A 19,031-nucleotide genomic window follows, 5' to 3' on the forward strand; every position below is an offset into this window, starting at 1 on the left:
TGAAAGGATCAGAAAGAACCCAAATCCTTACCTCTTTCAATAGCCCACCCCAGGAAGAATGGGGTTTAAATAAACATCCCTGAAAATGCCTGTTTATTACCAACTATGACTTGAACCCTAATATCTCGTCCCCCATCCTGATCAACCTAGTGGGACCTCACTGGAAAACTCTTTCTATGGCCTTGGCTGGAAACAAATGGCATTTTGTGAATTAGTTGTCACCCTTACTCAGATTAACCAAATGATAATTCGGTCCCCTACTATGTGTTTCATATGCCACCTGATCATACAGCAAGCCTAGGAAGGTACCAGCAGTGCCCATCACAGAGGCTGCCACCTGCCTGGCCCTGGGTGCTCAGTACATGCTAACTTCTTTCACTTTTATACGTTCCTCTCTTCTGTAAACTACTCCCTGTTCCCTAATCAAATACAGAGTGCATTTTTATATTCAAGCACAGTGAAAGAAAAACCAATTAACTCCCTGATATTGCTAACCAAACACTATATTTGCAAATCTCAGGGCTGGTTGTGCAGAAGGGAGAAGTATATAAATAATCCTTTATATCTGAGGGAAAACTCGGAGCTAAAGTCTTCTCCATTTAGATAAGACTAATGTGAGTCTTTGGAAAATCCCCAGACCAGGGAAGGAACATTTCAGCCCACAGGCCTGACTTGGCCCACTGCTTGATTTCATTCAGCCTTAGGGGGAGAAAGCTCTGGAAAGCCCAGACAGAACCCCAAGAACAACTCCTACCCTTCAGCCCCAGCGCCTGCTGGGGTCACCCCATTTAGAACAGTCTCTAAGGTTTAAGGAGTTGTAGTCATAAACACAAGCTTACAATTTCTGCAGGACATAAAGCCAGGAACTCCCACTCTTACTCTCGTTCTAGAAATTAGAAAAGCCTTTTTACCTACTTCTCTTTTCTTCCTCTTTAAAAATCCATTCTTGTTTTTATTCTTTTGCTTCTCAAAGAGCTCCCCTTCCCTTCCTTCTCTCTATCTAAATTCTCTTTCACCCTAGGCGTCTTCCTCCACCTCCCCTCTCCTATTGTCTGTGTCCCTTCTGGGGTCAAGCTTCTCCCTCCAGCACCGCCCCTCCCACCCCACTGCTCCTCTCTCTCTCCCACCTTCCCTCTGCTCCCGGCAGCTCTTCTGCTGTTCCTAGCTGAGACCCATAACTGCAGGGTAAAGCCGACTTCCAGGCCCTGGCTTTGTTGGCTTTGTTTCTTGTAAGACAGTTCTATTTTTTCCTATGTTACACAGATACTTCTCCACTGGCCATGAGCTTACATCCCAAGAAACCCATCAAAAATTGAAAATATCCTAAGTCAAAAATGCACTTAATCTATGTAACCTACTGAAAACATCATAGCTTAGCCAAGCCTACCTTAAACACTTACATCAGCTGGACAAAGTCATCTAACACAAAGCTGATTTTATGATAAAGTGTGAAATATCTCACATAATTTACTGAATACTGTACTGGAAGTGAAAAACAGAATGGTAGTATGGGTACATAAAGTACAGCTGTTCCTGAATGTGGATCACTCTTGTGCCATTGTAAAAATGAAAATCATAAATTAAGCCATTCTAAGTCGGGGACTACCCACATTTCAGAGACAGAAAGGCAGGTAGGTGCAAGAGAGAATGTGAGATTTGTGGCTTCAGCCGTACTCAGAGTCACACATGTAAAATGTGGATCACTCAACAAATGACATCTGTGTTTTGTCCATTGTAAAGAAGTTTAAAAATGTCAGTGGCTATTCTGCAATAGACAAAAATTGATAGGGAATTGATAACAATAATAAAAATAGCAAACATTTCTATGCTCCTTAGATGGCTAAAGCACTGTTCTAGAGCCTTACAAATATTAACTCCCCAATTCCTTCCACCACCACATGAGGCTAAGAATTGTGCAAAGAGGGTAGGATCATGTGTAAGGTTTTTTCTTTCTTTCTTTTTTTTTTTATTATTTTTTTTTTTTTTTTTTTTGGCCAGGGCTGGGTTTGAACCCACCACCTCTGGCATATGGGGCCGGCATCCTACTTCTTGAGCCACAGGCGCCGCCCTATTATTTTTTATTTTATTTAGTTATTTATTTATTTTTTGAGACAGAGTCTCAAGCTGTCACCCTGGGTAGAGAGCCGTGGTGTCACAGTTCACAGCAACCTCAAACTCTTGGGCTTAAGCAATTCTCTTGCCTCAGCCTCCCAAGTAACTGGACTACAGGCACCTGCCATAACATCTGGCTATTTTTCAGTTGTAGTTGTCATTGTTATTTGGCAGGCCCAGGCTGGATTCGAACCCACCAGCTCCAGGGTATATGGCTGGTGCCCTAGCCGCTGAGCTATTCTTGTAAATATTTCTTTTATTATAGTTGCTACAATTTTAAAACGTGTTCAACACATGTTAAACATTTGTTTCATTAACAAAGTCAACTAAATTAAGTTCCATTTTATTTATACTCAGTTATCCACTGGTTTGTTCCCACCCTAAAGTGTAGGGCCCTGAACAGGAAATAGCACTTCACAAGGTTCACAATGGTATAATTATACAATGAGTGTATCATTCAATATCCAAAAGCATTTCCATACAGTTGATCACAGGGAGGGCATAATCATTACCATTAAGAAACATAATTATTATATGTTAAGTAACAAAGTTAAAAGTTGTCCCCAGTCTGGCAGAACAGCAAAAATTTTTGGTTTTAATGGATTGGTAAGATTTCTTTTAGGAACCAATGCCCTTGGGAGGTATTGTAAGGGTTAAATAAGCACTGAGCATAGAATACATTACTGCACTAAAACACACACACGCACAAAGCCCCTCATAAATCCTTCCCTACTCTTAATACATGTTTACTTTTTTTTTTTTTTTGAGACAGAGTCTCACTCTTGTCACCCAGACTAGAATAATGTGGCATTATCATAGCCCACAGCAACCTCAAACTCTTGGGCTCAAGCAATTCTCTTGCTTCAGTAGCTGGGACTATAGGTGCCTGCCACAATACCTGGCTAGCTTTTCTATCTTTTAGTAGAGATGGTGGGGATCTTACTCTTGCTTGGGCTGGTCTAGAACTCCTAAGCTCAAGAGATCCTCTCGCCTCGGCCTCCCAAAGTGCTGGGATTACAGGTGTGAGCCACTGCACCCGCCCTGCAGGTCTACTTTCAAAACAGGTTATCTCTGGGGCTTCTCCACAAAGTATATTACCTCTCTTCTTAAAAAATAGGTATTTTTAACCCTTTCAGGTTATTCACAGAAATAAATCAATTCTTATTTCTGACACTCTTGATATGGAAACATTCAGATAAAAAACAAGAACTGCTTAGCTGTAAAAAATGTACAATTCCTAGGAAACAATATTAGGCATTTATTCTTTCTCACATTTCTGATAAAATAAAATAGAAACACTTCTCTAACAACATGGATTCAATTTAAAAAATAAACACACATGAGTTCAATTCTGGTAATTCAAACATTCCAGGCTGCAACTTACCCTGTGTTACCTATAATAAAAGGTTTGCTAAACAAGGTAGTGGTATTAAGTAGTGACAACTACAAAATTTCTATATACACTGGAACTCTGGGTCTGCATTCTCATTCTGGTTGGAGAAAAGTCAGTTGATTTCTTTGGAAGATGCATTTGCACGGGAAGCACCTGTGTTTACTTTGATGGCATGCCCATCCATCAGTAAAAGTAATACCTATTCTTTAAGATGTCATAGGCATACTTTACAAAATTGAGAATACATTGATTGACCACGTCCAAGAATACATATTTATTTAGGGTGGCTTTAGATGGCTGATGGGGTTATTTAAGGGAGAATTAACTTTTCTTATTCCCATCCTAAGTATTTCCTGATTATAACAGCAAAGGGATGTTGTCTAATCTATTTACAATAAAACTGCTTCAAAAACTTTAGCAGTAATTAAAGTACACGCAGCAGTGTCCACAGAGTACATGAAGCAGAGAGTGGATGGATAATACATCACTTACATGGGCACTGAAGCTTTTCGGGACCCATCACTTAGCCCTCCCCAGAGACTGGGCCTGTCCATCGCATGAGCTGGGACTGAGTCTGGTGTGGCATCTCCATAGCCAATTTGAAAATAGCATGGCTTGGTAACCCTTGGAGAGGCACAAATTCAGTTATGGTATATATTTTGAAATTAATATAACAGCATTTATGGAATGCAGATCTTTCCCCTAGATTGCTCTTCCTCATAGTCTGACTACAGAGTCACTTCGCTGCATTCATTTTTATATTCTTTGTGTCTAGTAAGCGCTTCATAAATACCCACTGAATAAATAAGTGTATGGTCCAGTGAGATTTTACTGAACCACAAAACCATTGCCCTGTATAAACAGGGATCTATAGGAGAGTATCTGCAATCATTGACTTCTGACAGGAAGTTATTTCATTTCTCCGTTCATAAAAGACCTCTGAAAAATTCTAGAATTTGTGAACAAAATAGTGTTTGTAACTATATTTTCCTGGGAAGAGGTTTCAAAGCTCCCACCAGTTTCTTCAATAAAGGTCTGTGATTCTGAAAAGGTCAAAAAATTACTAATCTAATGCACCTTCTCCGTAATAAGCCCTCTTCATAGGAACAACAGCCCAATTCTATATACATATTTCAGTAACAAGAAACTCACTACCACCAAAGTGGTCCAAGTTCTTTCTGCATTTTACAGCTGTGATGAACAGTGAACCCTAACTCTTTCCCTGTGATTTCTGACTGACCACAGCCCCAACCTCCAGAGTCACACAGACAAACCCACAACCTATGCCACTTGACAACCCCTCATGCAGTTCTAGACAGCTGCCATAACCTACCCTAGCTTCTTTCATGCAGGCTATAAATCCTCCGCTCTTCCATCCAAGGTTTCTACCCTGGCACTTAGGAAACAGAACTCTGCCCAGCCCTGCACAGGGTCCAGCCCCGCCAAGCACAGCTCCCTGATACACGCTCTGGGCATCTTGAGTTAATGAGACCAATAGCTCAGCATCTCAGGGACAGCTGATTTACTATGCTGAGAGGGAACTTTCAGTTAATTAGAAACCCTGCTTTTTCTCTGCACTGCAGTCCCCCCATTCCTGGCCCTCCTAGTCTATCCATGCTGTTAGTGTGGGAATCCTATTGCAGGATTTTGCAATTATCCCTATTACATTTCTAATTTTTAAATGTAACTAATTGTTGCTTTGGGCTGAAGTTCTTAAAGACTCTCAGGTTTTATCAACTCAAGTTTTAGCCACCATCCCCACCACCCAATTTTATGCTCACTCTAGTTCGGGTAGATTTCTATGCAGGATAAAGCTCTCTTTAATACGCAACTTGACTGCACAGATCATAAAATAGATGTTGCCTAAAATAGGCAACAGTGTGAGGTAATTAAGAACATAAACTCTAAATCCAGACTGCCAAGGCTCAAATCTTGATGCTGCCACCTGCTAGCTATGCGACCTCATGCAAGTCACTTAACCTTTCTCAGTGTCTTCACCTGTAAAGTGGGGCAAATAGCCAGACCTACTTCAGGTTATGAGGATCAAACATAGAGTCTAGAACACATCGTGTTACATAAGTGCTTGTTTCATAAAGACTTTAGCTCCTGTGTGCACATAAGTACAGGGACAGAAATGAGCAAGTGTTGTAGATGTGGAAATTATTTTAAGAACTAAAAGAAGTGCTATTTGGTTAGTCTGGCTGAAGCCCACATCTGGACCAACAAACACAGCTTCGATTGTCATATTTGGCAAACACGAGGCAACACACCTTTCCATCCGGTTTCCCTGCACTTTCTTAGTCTGAACACACCGTGAAGATGAGACGGGAACGAGCCTGTGAGCACTCGTGGGCTACGGGGTGGAAGGATATCGACGTCCTCCCTGTCGCTCACATGAGTCATCCCTGCTGTCTGCCTTCAAGTCCACTGGTTCCTTCTTTTCTCCTTTCTTGCCTGCTGTTGAGCCCACGCAGTGCGTGTGTGTGTGTGTGTGTGTGTGTGTGCGTGCGGGTTTTAATTCTTTCAGTTCCTGTATTTGTTGGCTCTCAAATTTCCCCCAAGTTCTTCTTTACAGCTTTTATTTCTTTGCTGGGACTTCCTATTTCTTCACTGGGATTTTTCTATTTTACTATTTGTTTTTAGTGTGTAGAAGCATTTTTGTGATGGCTGCTTTAAAATTCTGCTCAGATAATTCTACCATCTGTGTTATTTTGGAGTTGACTGTCTTTTGCCATTCAAGTTCGTATCTTCCTGGTTATTGGCATAAGTGATGTTCAGCTAAAACCTGGACATTTGGGGTACCCTTTTACGAGACATGGATCTTATTAAAACGCAACCCCAGCTGGGGAAGAAGAGTGCTGCCTGTGACTGGCAAGGGGGTGGGGGTATGGGGGTGGGGGCTGGGGGGGAGGCGGGCCAGGGTCTCTGCTCAGCGTCTTTACAACCCAGCAGTAGTGAAACCCCAACTCTCCACTGGGCTTCTCGGGCACTACACTGTGGGGGTCTACTGGCTGCCAAAGCCCTGCTGTGGTGGGGTGCCTCTTACAGCCTCAGGCTCCTTGGCGGTGTTTGGTGGGATCGGGCAATTACTGTCTAAACCCTCTCTGCCCTGTAGGTAGCCCCTCTCCTGGTCTTTCATGAGAGATGCAGGCTTTTCCTGTGGGAGCTTCTCGTGTGTGCCCACTGGCGTCTCCTGGCTGCCGGTTTTTCCAGTGTCCAGTCTGAGATATATGAGGAAAGAAGAAAACCCAGAGAACTCGCTACTAGGCCTGGGCTCAGGGCCCAGAGTTCCTAGCAAGGCCCACTTCTCTTCTCCACCTTTGGGAGTCTTTTTAGGTTTATTTATATGTAACATCCAAAATTTTCAGCTGTATTTAGCAAGAGGGGTAAGGAAAAGTGCATCTACCTCATCTTCCCAGAGCACTGTACTGAGTACCCAGAGTGATGAGGAGGCAAGCCTGCTGGTCCCCACACGCCCACCAGGCCATTGCCTCAGCCCTGTGCTGGGGGTGACGGGCCGGCTGTCACCGTGATACCCTCGCTGGGAAGAGAAACAGCCTCTCCACATCAACTCCCACGCATACCTGGGCCAGCTTCCTAGGCTCACTGCCCTTCTTCTGAGAGAGGAATGAGAATACATCCCATCTGCTGTCCTCTCGCCCTCCAGCTGGGCCCCACGGGCACACCTCGGCCCTGCTTCACTCCCCTTCACTCCGGTGCATGGGGAACAGTGGCTCCGCTCCTGCTGAGTTCCTGCAGCCAATTCCAGGGTGGACTGCCAGACTCACTTCTCCCCACTGCCATTCTTCTCTCCTGCTCTTCCCCATTGCCGTTTGGCTGAGGTCCAGCTAAGCGCAGTATGCATTTTACACTGGAACACGGGGGATGGGGGGGGCTGAAGTAGCCGACTTTTTCTCAGTCTTGTTCTCCTGAATCTCTCTCCTGTGCCTGACACTGCCGGCCAGGCTTCCTGTGCACAGACCCTAACAGATACAGAGGTGCTGGCCGCTGTCTCATCCTGTCTCAACAGCAGCCCTCAGACATAGCCAGAACAGCACTGTGCCCTCAGACATAGCCAGAACAGCACTGTGCCCTCAGACATAGCCAGAACAGCACTGTGCCCATGCTTCTATATGTGCATCTGAGACACGAGGCCATCAGAGGACTTGCCTGCATTGGCAGGGAACCAAGGTACACCTATTAGGTGCCTCCTTGATGGGGCTCATTCTCTGTCCTGACATCTTGGCTTCTGTGATCACATCATCATCAGAGTACCAATAGTTAACACTTGATTGCCAGGCACTGAACCGACCTAATGCCGCTTACACATAAGGACAATCTGAGGCTCAGGGAGCTGAGTGACTTGCCTACCATCACCCAGCCAGTATGAGTGAGAAGCAAGGAGCTCTCGTTCCGTCCTTGGCCTTCTGTTCTTCCCATATTACATAATCACTCTTACAAAAACCTAATGTATTCTATGTCTTCTCTCTGAAATATTCTAAATCTATGTCAACAATTTTGTTTTCATCTCCAAAATCCATTTCTTTATCTACAGTTGTCAAGTAGAGACGTCCACTCCAGTAGCTTATTATCATTTCAAGCCCCAAATGAGTAAAAATGAATTCCCTATCTCATCTCCCCAACAGGTCCCCCTCCTGCCCTTTCTAGCACCAATGTTATCCCAGCCGTGGGGCATAAAACTTCAGTGTTGTCTTTTGTTTATCTCTCCCCTGTCCCCCATACCCAGTCTGCTGGTCACCCCAGTCCTACTGAATGTTCCTGTGAAGCGGCTAATCTTTCTTCCTGTGTACCTCCCTCTTTATTCCCATGGGTTCCTCTTCAAGGCCTTGAAACTGATGTTATTGGGTCAAGCTTCTTTAGCAAAACTTGCAGGTTTCAGGATTATCCCCAATGAATTCATCTTCTATGCCACTGTCAGACTAATCTTCCTTAGCACAGCTCTATAATAATGCTTCCCCCACTCATAAGCCTGCAAAGACCCCAGAATCCACAGAAAAGGAGACCAGAGCCCTGTGAGTAGCTTTCCACTCTCTGAATCTGACTTCTCCCTACCCGGCTGGGCAGGTTAAACAGCCTCCCCCCTCATCGCGGCTCCTCTCTGTGGTGTCGTGTGTTTTCCCCCTAACCTGCTGCCTTTCTGCCCCTCCCCTCTCTCTCTAGCCCACCTGTCCTTCAGGCGTAGGTTGTATTCCACCCTCCACCTCTTTTCAAGAGACCAGGTACTTTGGAAGCCATACAATCATTAAATTCCTCTTGCACATACCGGCTGTATGATCCATCCTGTCCCTGGGCTGCACAGGGACCTGACTCATTCACCTTCATCGTGTATGAGTCAGCCCAACTCCCACCTAGACAGTGATGAGCTCGGGAGGAAACGAGGAAAGGGAGCTTAGCTGACGCTCCTACGCACCTCACATCTTCTAGCAAAACTCCAAGTGTGAGGCGGCAACTCAACAAACTGGTGCTTCCTGAAGCTTGAACACATTTGGCAGGCTTGTTTTCCAGTTCAAGGTCCAGGTAGGACGCCATGTGATCTTGGAGCAGGGAGCTTACAGGAACATTCTCCTTTCCTCAGGGCAGGATGAAAACTTCATGCCAAAGGAAGTGTGACATTGGTTTTTATTCTCATGCCTGTCAACTAGATCAGCAGTAACGCAAATACAATTTTCTAGTGTCCAAGAATTGTTTTGAAAAATGAAAGAAAATTTGCTATGCATGAAACAAAATTCTGGAAATTTTGAAGGATATGAAATAGTCAACAAATTTTGTACCTTCAGGAAGCAAGAATTTGGTCTTATAAGAATCTCACACAGTAGATGAATTAGAAAATCCATTTGGGGATTGTACTGGAAATTAGAAAGCAAACTGTTCCAGCTAAAAATGTCATTCATTAGGTGATTCAATAAACGTGGCTCTCTAACGAATAATTGCTGTAAATAAACAGGTAGTGAGGCAGAGGAATAAGGAAAAATCATATGGTTGTAGAATTATGTCATGAATTCCAAAACATTTTAGAATATTTTGAATAGTCATAGTACTAGATTCAGTCACAAGACATGAAGAAGATAGTTCAGGATAAAGAAAAAATAATAGAGATTTTGGAAGATAATATGCTTCATATTTAGGTTAATAACCCAAAACTGGATTAAATTTTGTAGTTCTTAAAAAATTATTATATTATATTATATTGTAGAGTTTTCTTGACAATGGAGAACTAGAGAAGGATTTTTTAAATGCCAAATTTCAGGAAGAGTGCATTTTAAGTAGTCAATGTGAAGTTAACTGTGGCTTTTGTAAGAGACACTGTTTCCAGTTTCCTTAGTGTGTTGTTTACTTTTGAGAAACATAATTATGGTAGTAACCCCACTGTCAAATATTAAATAATAAGGAAATGATGACAGTGCAAGTTAGGGGCGCTGTTCTCTTTTAAGAAGATACAAAGACCTTGTTACTTCCCATTAAAACAGCAACAGCACTTTTTCTTGAACATGAATAACTGGGAGATAATCTATCTCTTTTCTGGTTAGTTCTAATTCTTAGAACAGCCTGCTTCATTAGGCACAAATCTGCTCCTCCAATGCACTAGTCCCAATTCTGCCCTGTGAAATCACCTGAGACCCATCTCCCTCCTTTGCTTCATGAAAGTTCTCTTAGTATTTTAACTTACAGCTCTCCTTTAATTCTTGTCTTCTGGCTAAAAGTGTTTAATTTCTTTGCCTATTTCAAATGCCACATTTTCCAAAAGCCTCACAATCAACCATCTGTCCCCACTTATAGCTCGTTAATGTCTGTAAAGCACGGCAGCCACAGCTAGAAGAAGACACCAGTCTGGCCTGCCCAGAACAGAATCTAAGGAGCTGTGACCTCCCGGGATGCACACCTGAGACTTTCTGAGTTCCAGAAGCTACTTTAGTAACTTCACCATACCCTTAGCTCATATTTAGTCAATTACAACACCCAAAATTCCCAACCCCTACCATGGAATATTTTAAGTTGCATCCTCTCCATTTTATACATATTAAATGGAGTCTGCAGAACCTACAGGCAGCCAGGATTTTGCATTTATCATTTTATAGGCTACTGTTCTTCCTTCTCCCTAAAACCATTAGGTCGGAAGCCCAGGCCATTATGCCTTGTTCTAAAGGTGTCGACTCGCATCTGTTTCTGCTCTGCTTCGTGGATATCCTCTAATCCATTGCCCCTCTTTTCCTGCCATGCTCACTGGAACAAAAAGAAAAACAACCCAATATATACGGTGGTGGGCTTCACTTTAAGCTCATGGCCACCAACTCCAAGTGACCCTCCAGAGATGCTCGGTATTCCTACAATTTCCCCTAATCCTGCCACTCCCGTTCTCCTAGATGACAATTTTATACCTTCTCCCCGCTTCTGAAATTTGACGGCTCCCCTCCTGCCTTCATTCCAATGCTATCCTGCTTCCTGTTCTGATGACAACATAGAGGCAGTCAGTGCACCTGTCCCCAGCTCCACGCACACCCACTCCCTGCAGCTGGGCCCTCTTCTCCGTCTTGCATCCAGTTATAGCCATGAACTGTCCTCATCTCTCTCTCATGTCAACCCTGCACTGTGCACTGGGTCTGTTCCCCTCACTTACTCAGAAACACAGGTGCACGAAAGGGCACCTCTCTTTCCTGCACCATCAATCTTTCCCTGCCTACTAAATCATTTCCATCATCCTGAAATTATCCTTTAATCTTCCTCATACTATAATAATAACAGTAAGACTTTCCCTTCTTTCCATCCTAATAGTGTACCCCATATAGTTACTTCCAATTTTTTTTTAGTTTCCCTCAGAGCAAAATTCCTCAAGAGTCATGTCTATAGATACCATCTCTTATTTTCTCCCCTCTCATTTTCTCTAAAAGCCATTTCAATCAAGATTTTCCCAACACCTCAAATGACTCCCTCACTGTCAAATCCAACAGTTGATTCTCAGTCTCCGTCTTCCCCAACCTACAACCAGCATTTTTCAATCTGGCAGTTCCCCTTGACATACGTTTCTCTGCTCTGCTGAGGTCCCATTCTTCTAGTTCTCCTACTTCATTACCCACTTTTACTCAGTTTCCGTTGCCAGACCTCACATACTTGAGTCCTTCTTCACTGTCAACAACCACTTTCTTGGGGATGTCATCTCCAAACCAACAACTTCCAAGTTCATGTGCCCAGCCCAGATCACCCCCCAGCCCAGGCTACTCTGCCTACGGACAACTCCACTTGGACATCAAACAGCATTTTTAAATTAACATTGTGAAACCAAAATCCTGGTTTTTCTTCAAAACTTCCCCTTGCTGAAGTTTTCCCAATCACTCAGATCAAAAATTGTGATGTAATCCTTGAGTCCTTTCTCGCATACCTCCTACACGATTCACTAGGACATACTGCTCACTTTATGTTCAAAATATGAGGTCAGACCATTAAGTTTGTGAGCTCATCCTAGTAAAAGTCCTACATACCGCATTGCTGAGTATCACTATGGTCACCTTCCAAGCACTCCCCTTGGGAAGCCGTGCATCAACACCAGTGCCTAGTCTGCCCTTCAAAGCAATTTTGGAACTCTTTTTTGGAATGGCAATCAGAGCTATCACCGTACAAGATCTGAAAGTGAAGTGTGTGATCTCATCCTACAAAAAGTGCTATATACCTCATTGCTGAATATCAGTAAGGTCACCAGATGGCCCAGGGGAGTACTTCAAAGGTGACCATAGTGATATTCAGCAATGAGGTATATATTTTCTAGGACAGGTTCACAAACTTCACTGTCTGACCTCATACTATGTCTACCTAGAACCCAACCACTTTTCACATCATCCAAAGCTGGCATTCTGATGCAAGCCACCAGGAGCTCTTGCTCAGATTACTGTAGCCATCCACTAGTTGATCATTCTTGCTTCATTCCACCACCACCACCTATGTTAGGTTCTCAACACAGTGACCCGAGTGATCCATTAAATTCAACTTAAAACTTAACTCTAAACATGCTCCTTCTTCTCTACTAACCCCACTCCGACATGACTCCCATCACATTCAGAGCAATAATCAGAGCAGTTACAAGGCCTGACAGGACCCAGTCCACCCACTACCCTTTACCTTTGACCCTTGGCTCATCTCCTGTCATTCTCCCCTTCCCAGCACGTCACTGTCCCTCCTGCTGCTCCTTGAATGTGCTCCCTACACACACACACCCAGGGCCTCTGTATTCGCTATTCTCTCTACCCAAAATGACCATCTCCCAGGCACCTGCATGACTCGCCCTATCACTTCCTTCAGACTCTGCTTTAAAGAAGCCTCTTTATCCTTCTTGCTCTACTACTTGGTTTTAGCCCTTTCTGTAGTACTTATCTCTTGGCCTGCATTTTCTGTTCTGTCTCTTCTTCTTCTATTCCTCTTCCTGCCCCACCAAAAGAAAAAAGTATATATTATATATTATATAATTTATATAAAATATACAAAGGAATATACATACACATATATGGATGACAGACTTTTATTTGTCCTTTACTATATCCTAAGTACTTGGCAATGTCTGACATATAGCAAAGGTTCAATAATAGTAGTATAATCACAAGTGAATTAAATAATGCTATCTTACTAAAACGAATCGAATGATTGTCTTTGGAGAGGGTCAATGGTTGGTTGGGAGATATGTCAAAAAGTCCTTTATTTCTTATCCACCCCAAATTTTTTAAAAATAGGGAAAAATTATTTTAACAGAATGATTTATCTGATTTATCTCTTGTTGGTTTTGAATAAACATGAAAACAAGCTTTTTCTCCTAGCACTGCTACCCTGTAGCATATCAACCATTCTTTCCATTTTCACACTGTTTACAGAATGAAAGGGCATGTTTTCAACATCTTTATGTAATTTGAGTGCTCTCTGAAGTTCCTGGGCAGAATAAGTGCTGCTCACATGTTGGTAATTCAAAGTCTGCAAAAAACAAAATGATGTCAGATAGACATTACTTTTTAGTGAACCAGTGGGAATTTCTGGTGATCAACATATGCATTCTTTCCTAAGTATGTATAAATAATGCATAATAATGCATTATTACAGTCTACCAGCAACCAGCATCAAATACATTGGCTTATTAAAGTTTTAAAAATCTGCCATCTTCTCCTTTTTGAAAATCACTAACCAATTTCAACCTTTCCAACCTTAGTCTTATTCTCAAAAGATGGTGGGAAAGGCTTCAGAACTGTCCAGCACAGTCATTCATTACACGAGGTGCAAAGCAGCAGCATCTGAAGAACTAACCTCATCAAAGCAGTAATATAGGATTTTACCTTATGTTTACTTATCCTGGGCTTCAATTCTCTTTTTGTGTGTTTTAGATTTTGCAACTTAGGAATCACTGTCCATTTAAAATCACACAGACTAAATATGAACCAAAAAGCTATTTCCTCTCTTTTCTCACATACTACCACCAAGCATCTTCCACAAACAGTGGGCCTCTTGGTTCATGCTCTTCTCACTATTCTCTTTACCTTCAGGTATTATTTGTTTAATAATATTGAGGGTTTTTTTCCTTTCACTTTTCACCATGTTCTTTATAATGACTTCAGTGGAGAGCAATCCTGTGTGGATATATCAGTCTGTTGAAAATGTCTTTTAATTTCACTGCCCTCTAAATTTTCTGGTACCCTTTTCAAAACTCACTAGTCTATTAAACTATTAAAATAATTTAATTTTCAAATAAAATCACAACTGATCCGAAGATCTTGGTGTAATATTTAGCCACAGTTATTTCTACAAAGATGTATGAAATGAGACAGATGACAGAAAGAAAAGAGATTTTATTTTTCACACACATGTGGTTTGAACAAGCTGTGCTGATATTTATTTCTCCTGTGTTGAACTCAGAAAACTAACTCATGCCCTGTGCCCTTAGGGTTAGATTATTATGAGGCCCTTCTAGTCAAGCTTCCAGCAATGACTTGAGAATAAAGAAGATGAAAAACGACAGAAAAGGAACTGTTTGATTAAAGTAAATCCCAATGTTAACCAGGAAGGCGCACGTGTTTTAGAAAGCCATGGGCTGTGCTTAGCTCAGATCCTTACACAGAGGAGACAGTCAATAAACGTTCACTAAGCCGAACTGAACTGCAACGGTTTCTATCTTTACAGATAACTGCAAAGATTTCTGTAATCCAGGCTACCTAATATAGATAAAAAATGGGCAAGATAACCAATCCCTCCAATCCCTCAGAAGCCCACGTAGATGGATGGCCTAGAAAAGAGATGGGGGCGAGACACCAGTGGTAGGTATATTTAAGAGGCAATGAGTAGGGTGAATTTTATGGATCAGCAAGTTCATAAAGGGGAGGTGATGCTGCAAGCCATGATGATATATCTATTATACGACGTAAACATGTATTTTAAGTATGTAAGCATTTCTAATTTTAATGTAATCTATTTGAATTCCCTACATTAAAGGACATATATTTTACTTACTGCCAGAAATATTGATCGTATCTAGAGGCTGTATTTGGAGAAATAAATTGTAGTATGTTTCCAAACTCTTTTATATCTCTTGAGCATGCCTTAAAGACTGTAAAGCAATAGTCCGTACCATTTCAACAAAACTGTAGCTTTCTCCAAAGGTAAAGGAAACACAAGTCTGAAATTTACACCCTGTGGAGGGATTACCCAGAAATGACTCCAAATAAAAAATATCCACAGTTCTTTCAAACACATCTAAAAGTGAACATAACCAATCCAGCCCCCAAACAGACTTCAGAAGATGTTTAGTAATGTGTTATGATTCTCTAGATGTCTTATATTAGACAGAATAAACACAAGTTATACATTAAACATACTGGAAGTTATTTAAATCATGATAGACTGAAAAATAGGTTTTCCAATGGAGCATCCCATTTAGCATTTGAAAATGGTAAATTTATGAGCACTGTGGTCCAAATAAATTATAAAAAACTTGCAATTATCTAGGAATTTAAGTCAAATTATCTAGAAGTCAATATTTCCAAAGCACGTCACAGTGAATTGATGTCTCCTGACAATTCTTCATCCTGCTTTTCAAAAATGAAGCAGTCAGTGAGTTAATTCCCAAAGTGGGTAATGAGTTAACTTCTCACCATTTCATTTTGTTCAAATGTTCTATTTTAAATTCTTCCTTTAAACAAAGGGCCATTCTTCTTTCCTTTTGTTATTGTATGCGCCTATTGAATAGTTTCCAGGAATAAAATCACTGATCATGATAAAGCAAAACAGTCGCTCTTAACAGCCTTTGTATGAAGTTGTTAGATTATAACACTGTTTCAGATTGACAACTCTAACACGTTGCAGCCTATGGGCACATTAAATGTTTCCTTGGCAATAGACATCACATTGCATGCCATTATCAATTTTGGACATGAAAAATTATAGCTTTAAGAGATAGTGTTACTCTTTGTTCAGAACATACCCATGCCACACAAGGGAGAGGAGCAATGAGAATAACTGGAAATACAATACTGATGGAGCTTTACAGTGTGGCTTTAATGATATTTAAACATACGTGTGTTCCAGGACATTACTGAGAAATGTTTTTAAAAATGTTTCTTTGGGAAATTTAATAATTATCAATGTATAAAAATAAATAACAGAATTTTTGTCCAGATGGCACGACTGGTAATGTTTTCCAGAAAAAAAATCATTTTTTAAACATCAGTATCTTACACTTTAATATTCCATCTGAAAAAGAAACAAAATCTGTTTACAGTGAATGACATTCAAAGTCTAAGTTACTTCATGAGTTAAATCCCAGAGAGCCTCACTTGTGCAATAAAAATAAAGCAATCTTTTGCTCTGAGAGGACACAGCCAAAAGGTGGCTGTCTGTGAACTGGGAAGCAGACCCACTCTAGACAGCCAATCTGCCAGGACCTAAGTCTTGATCTTAGAGTTCTGAGTCTCCATCACTGTGAGAAAAAAAAATTTTGTTTGTAGAACCCTCAAAAAAGCAAATAAAAATTACAAAGTAGTATGCTTAATAGGCACCCTCTGGATGTAGTCTTGATACAGCTGAGGTTTCACCTGCTGACTTTGCTCCTTGTAACAGAACTGCCAAAATTACAGTCAGGAAATTGGCCCAGATTTGGGGGGATTATTTTTTTTAAAGACATAGTTCTAGCATCTAAGTCACCTATATCAGTCCACCCAGTATACTTAATAAGAAACATACAGATTTGAAACATTAACCAATAAACACGTATACAAGAAATCCCTTCAAGCCAGCAATAATGTTTAAAAAATTCTGTATAAATATGCAAAATATGTGTTCCTTCCACCTCTCTTCATTCTCCTCCCTCCCAAACTTAGTACCATGTGTGGTTATCAGTGTATTTTCTGCCTAGCATAGAAAACTCCTAACACATTCACAAATGCAAAATATTTTAATGCTAAAAATGGTAAAGCCTCTATTATTTACTATAGTCACCACCATCTAACAATGAATGGTATATTGCAAAATTGCTATAAAAGTAGATTTTAAATGCTTCCACCACACACACACACATACACAAGTATGTGAGGTAATGGATTTGCTAATTAGCTTGATTTCATCATTCTACAATGCAGACATGTGTCAAAGTATCACACCGTACTCCATAAATACGTATTCCGAGCATTTTCTGTAGTTACTCATTTTAGTGGATGGTGTGCTACTGAACACCAGACACTTAGCGGCCTTTCCCTAGTTCACTTACCCTTGGTGACACTAAGGGGCAGCAGGCAATGTTCAGAGAGAACAAATGTACTTTAATTACCATGGATGAAGGTTCTGAACTATGAACTACCCTCAACAAAGAACCGTAATGACAAAAGCCACCTTCCTTTGTCTATTATCATTTGCCCTCTTCTTTTTTGGCGATAAAGACTTGTTTTGTCTTCATCAGGATGCAGAAGTTCCAAAAGAGGTTACTCCTCCCTTGTCCCCAGAAATATAATATATGACAAATGGGGTTTTTGGCTTTTGAGTCTTTTTTTTTTTTTTGGCCCACTTTTCTTTCTTCTTCTTTTGTTTGTATGTGGTCTCCAATTTTTCTCTTCCCTTCAGAATACTGACAAATTTTATTCAACGTACTCCCCAACCCTCCTTTCCCCAGCTCAGATCTTTTGTACTAAGGCATAGTTAAGGTTACCTATAGCACTCCACGAAAACCTTAAGAGAAGCGGTGGCTAACGAAGGAGGTTCCCGTCAGGTTCCAGGTTCCAAGCGCACACACGCAGGTCCGCCTTCCTCCCCCTCCCCGTGGGCACCCACCAGCCCAGGCCTTATAACCTACATTGCCCAAACAACACAACTCCCACTCCGCTGCAGCAAAGCTTTCTTGGGGAACAGCACTGCATGACACACCTCTCCCCTCTCCCTGCAAACCACGCTGAGCAGGCCGGCATCCCCTCCCCAAAGCGCGCCTTTTGCATCCTTAGGCCGGATGCGCGGGGTCTGCAGGCTCCCGCCGGCAGCTGCGCGCGGGGACTCCAAGGGGGCGTCAGGCCGAGGAAGGCCAAACCCAGGGCAATTTCCAAACGCCCAGGCGGGTCCAAACTGCGGGCAAACTGGGCCGCGTCCGCTCACCACCACCCAAGCCCTCCAACCCGCAGCCAGGTCCACCGCCCTTCGGGTTTCCAAGTTTCAACGCTCCGGGCCTGAGGGGGCATCCGGGCATCGGGGAAGGGCTGGGGCAGCCACTGCGCCCAACTCGCTTGCCACGCTGTCCTTCTCCAGTGAGGCACGCGCTCTCCGGGATTTGTTTTCTGCACTGAGAGAGGGGACGGTGGAGGATGGGAGGGTGTAGGGTGTGGCGACTCCTGGAGGCTTTTTGAAAGGGCAAAGGAGAGTTAAAGTCACTTCTCTGCCCTGAACCTAGCGGGGTCTGGGGCTGCTGGCCTGCCTGCCCCTTTGTTGTCAGAGTCTCCGGTCGCTGGGGCGCACGCTACGCGCAAACACGCCCCCCAAAATCATCACAACCTGTCAAACGGCCCTAGAGCCCCAACCCCCTACCGGAGGAAGAAACTTCCTGGGCGCAGGACACTGTGGCTTGCCGATAAGGACAACATTTAAAGCTGAAATAATAATGAAATAAAAAGATCAATAGCATTTTGGCTTCTGAACCTTTGCACAAATTAAATTGCTGTTTTTTTCCCCCAAGTCCGAGAATATTGCCGGTCGTCCGCGGCAGAGCGGGCGTGAGGTGGGAGCTCTACGTGGGGAGAGCGAGGGCGGAGCACAGAGCCCAGCACCCGGGGCCCGACTGGGGCGCGGGTCCCCAACCCCGTTAGCGGGTCGGCAGCGCCGGCCTTACCTGTGGATGCAGTTTCCATGGCAACGGGCGGCGGCCGGGCGGGGCCCGAGCCCAATTCCCGCGGCGCCGCTTCCCGGGCCCCGGCGCCCAACCCCCGGCCGGGTTCCCCCGCCTGCGGGGTCGGCTTGGCCCCCGTCGGCGTCACCGCTTCGTCCTCCCCCTCTCCCCGGTCCCTGAACCACT

General features: G+C 42.8%; 1 protein-coding gene across 1 annotated transcript in view; it reads right to left on the reverse strand.

Moving 5' to 3' along the window:
• Positions 1 to 19,025, reverse strand: part of RTN1 (reticulon 1) — a 278,817-nt gene extending 259,792 nt beyond the window's left edge. The window contains exon 1 of the mRNA XM_012807983.1: positions 18,849 to 19,025. Within this exon, the coding sequence (XP_012663437.1) occupies positions 18,849 to 18,867 (19 nt within the window). The 5' untranslated portion in view covers positions 18,868 to 19,025. The remainder of the gene's footprint in view (positions 1 to 18,848) is intronic.
• Between the last annotated feature and the right edge of the window lie 6 nt (positions 19,026 to 19,031).

The sequence above is a fragment of the Otolemur garnettii genome, unplaced genomic scaffold (assembly GCF_000181295.1).
Source record: "Otolemur garnettii isolate 467f Iridium unplaced genomic scaffold, OtoGar3 scaffold00081, whole genome shotgun sequence".
NCBI lineage: Eukaryota > Metazoa > Chordata > Mammalia > Primates > Galagidae > Otolemur > Otolemur garnettii.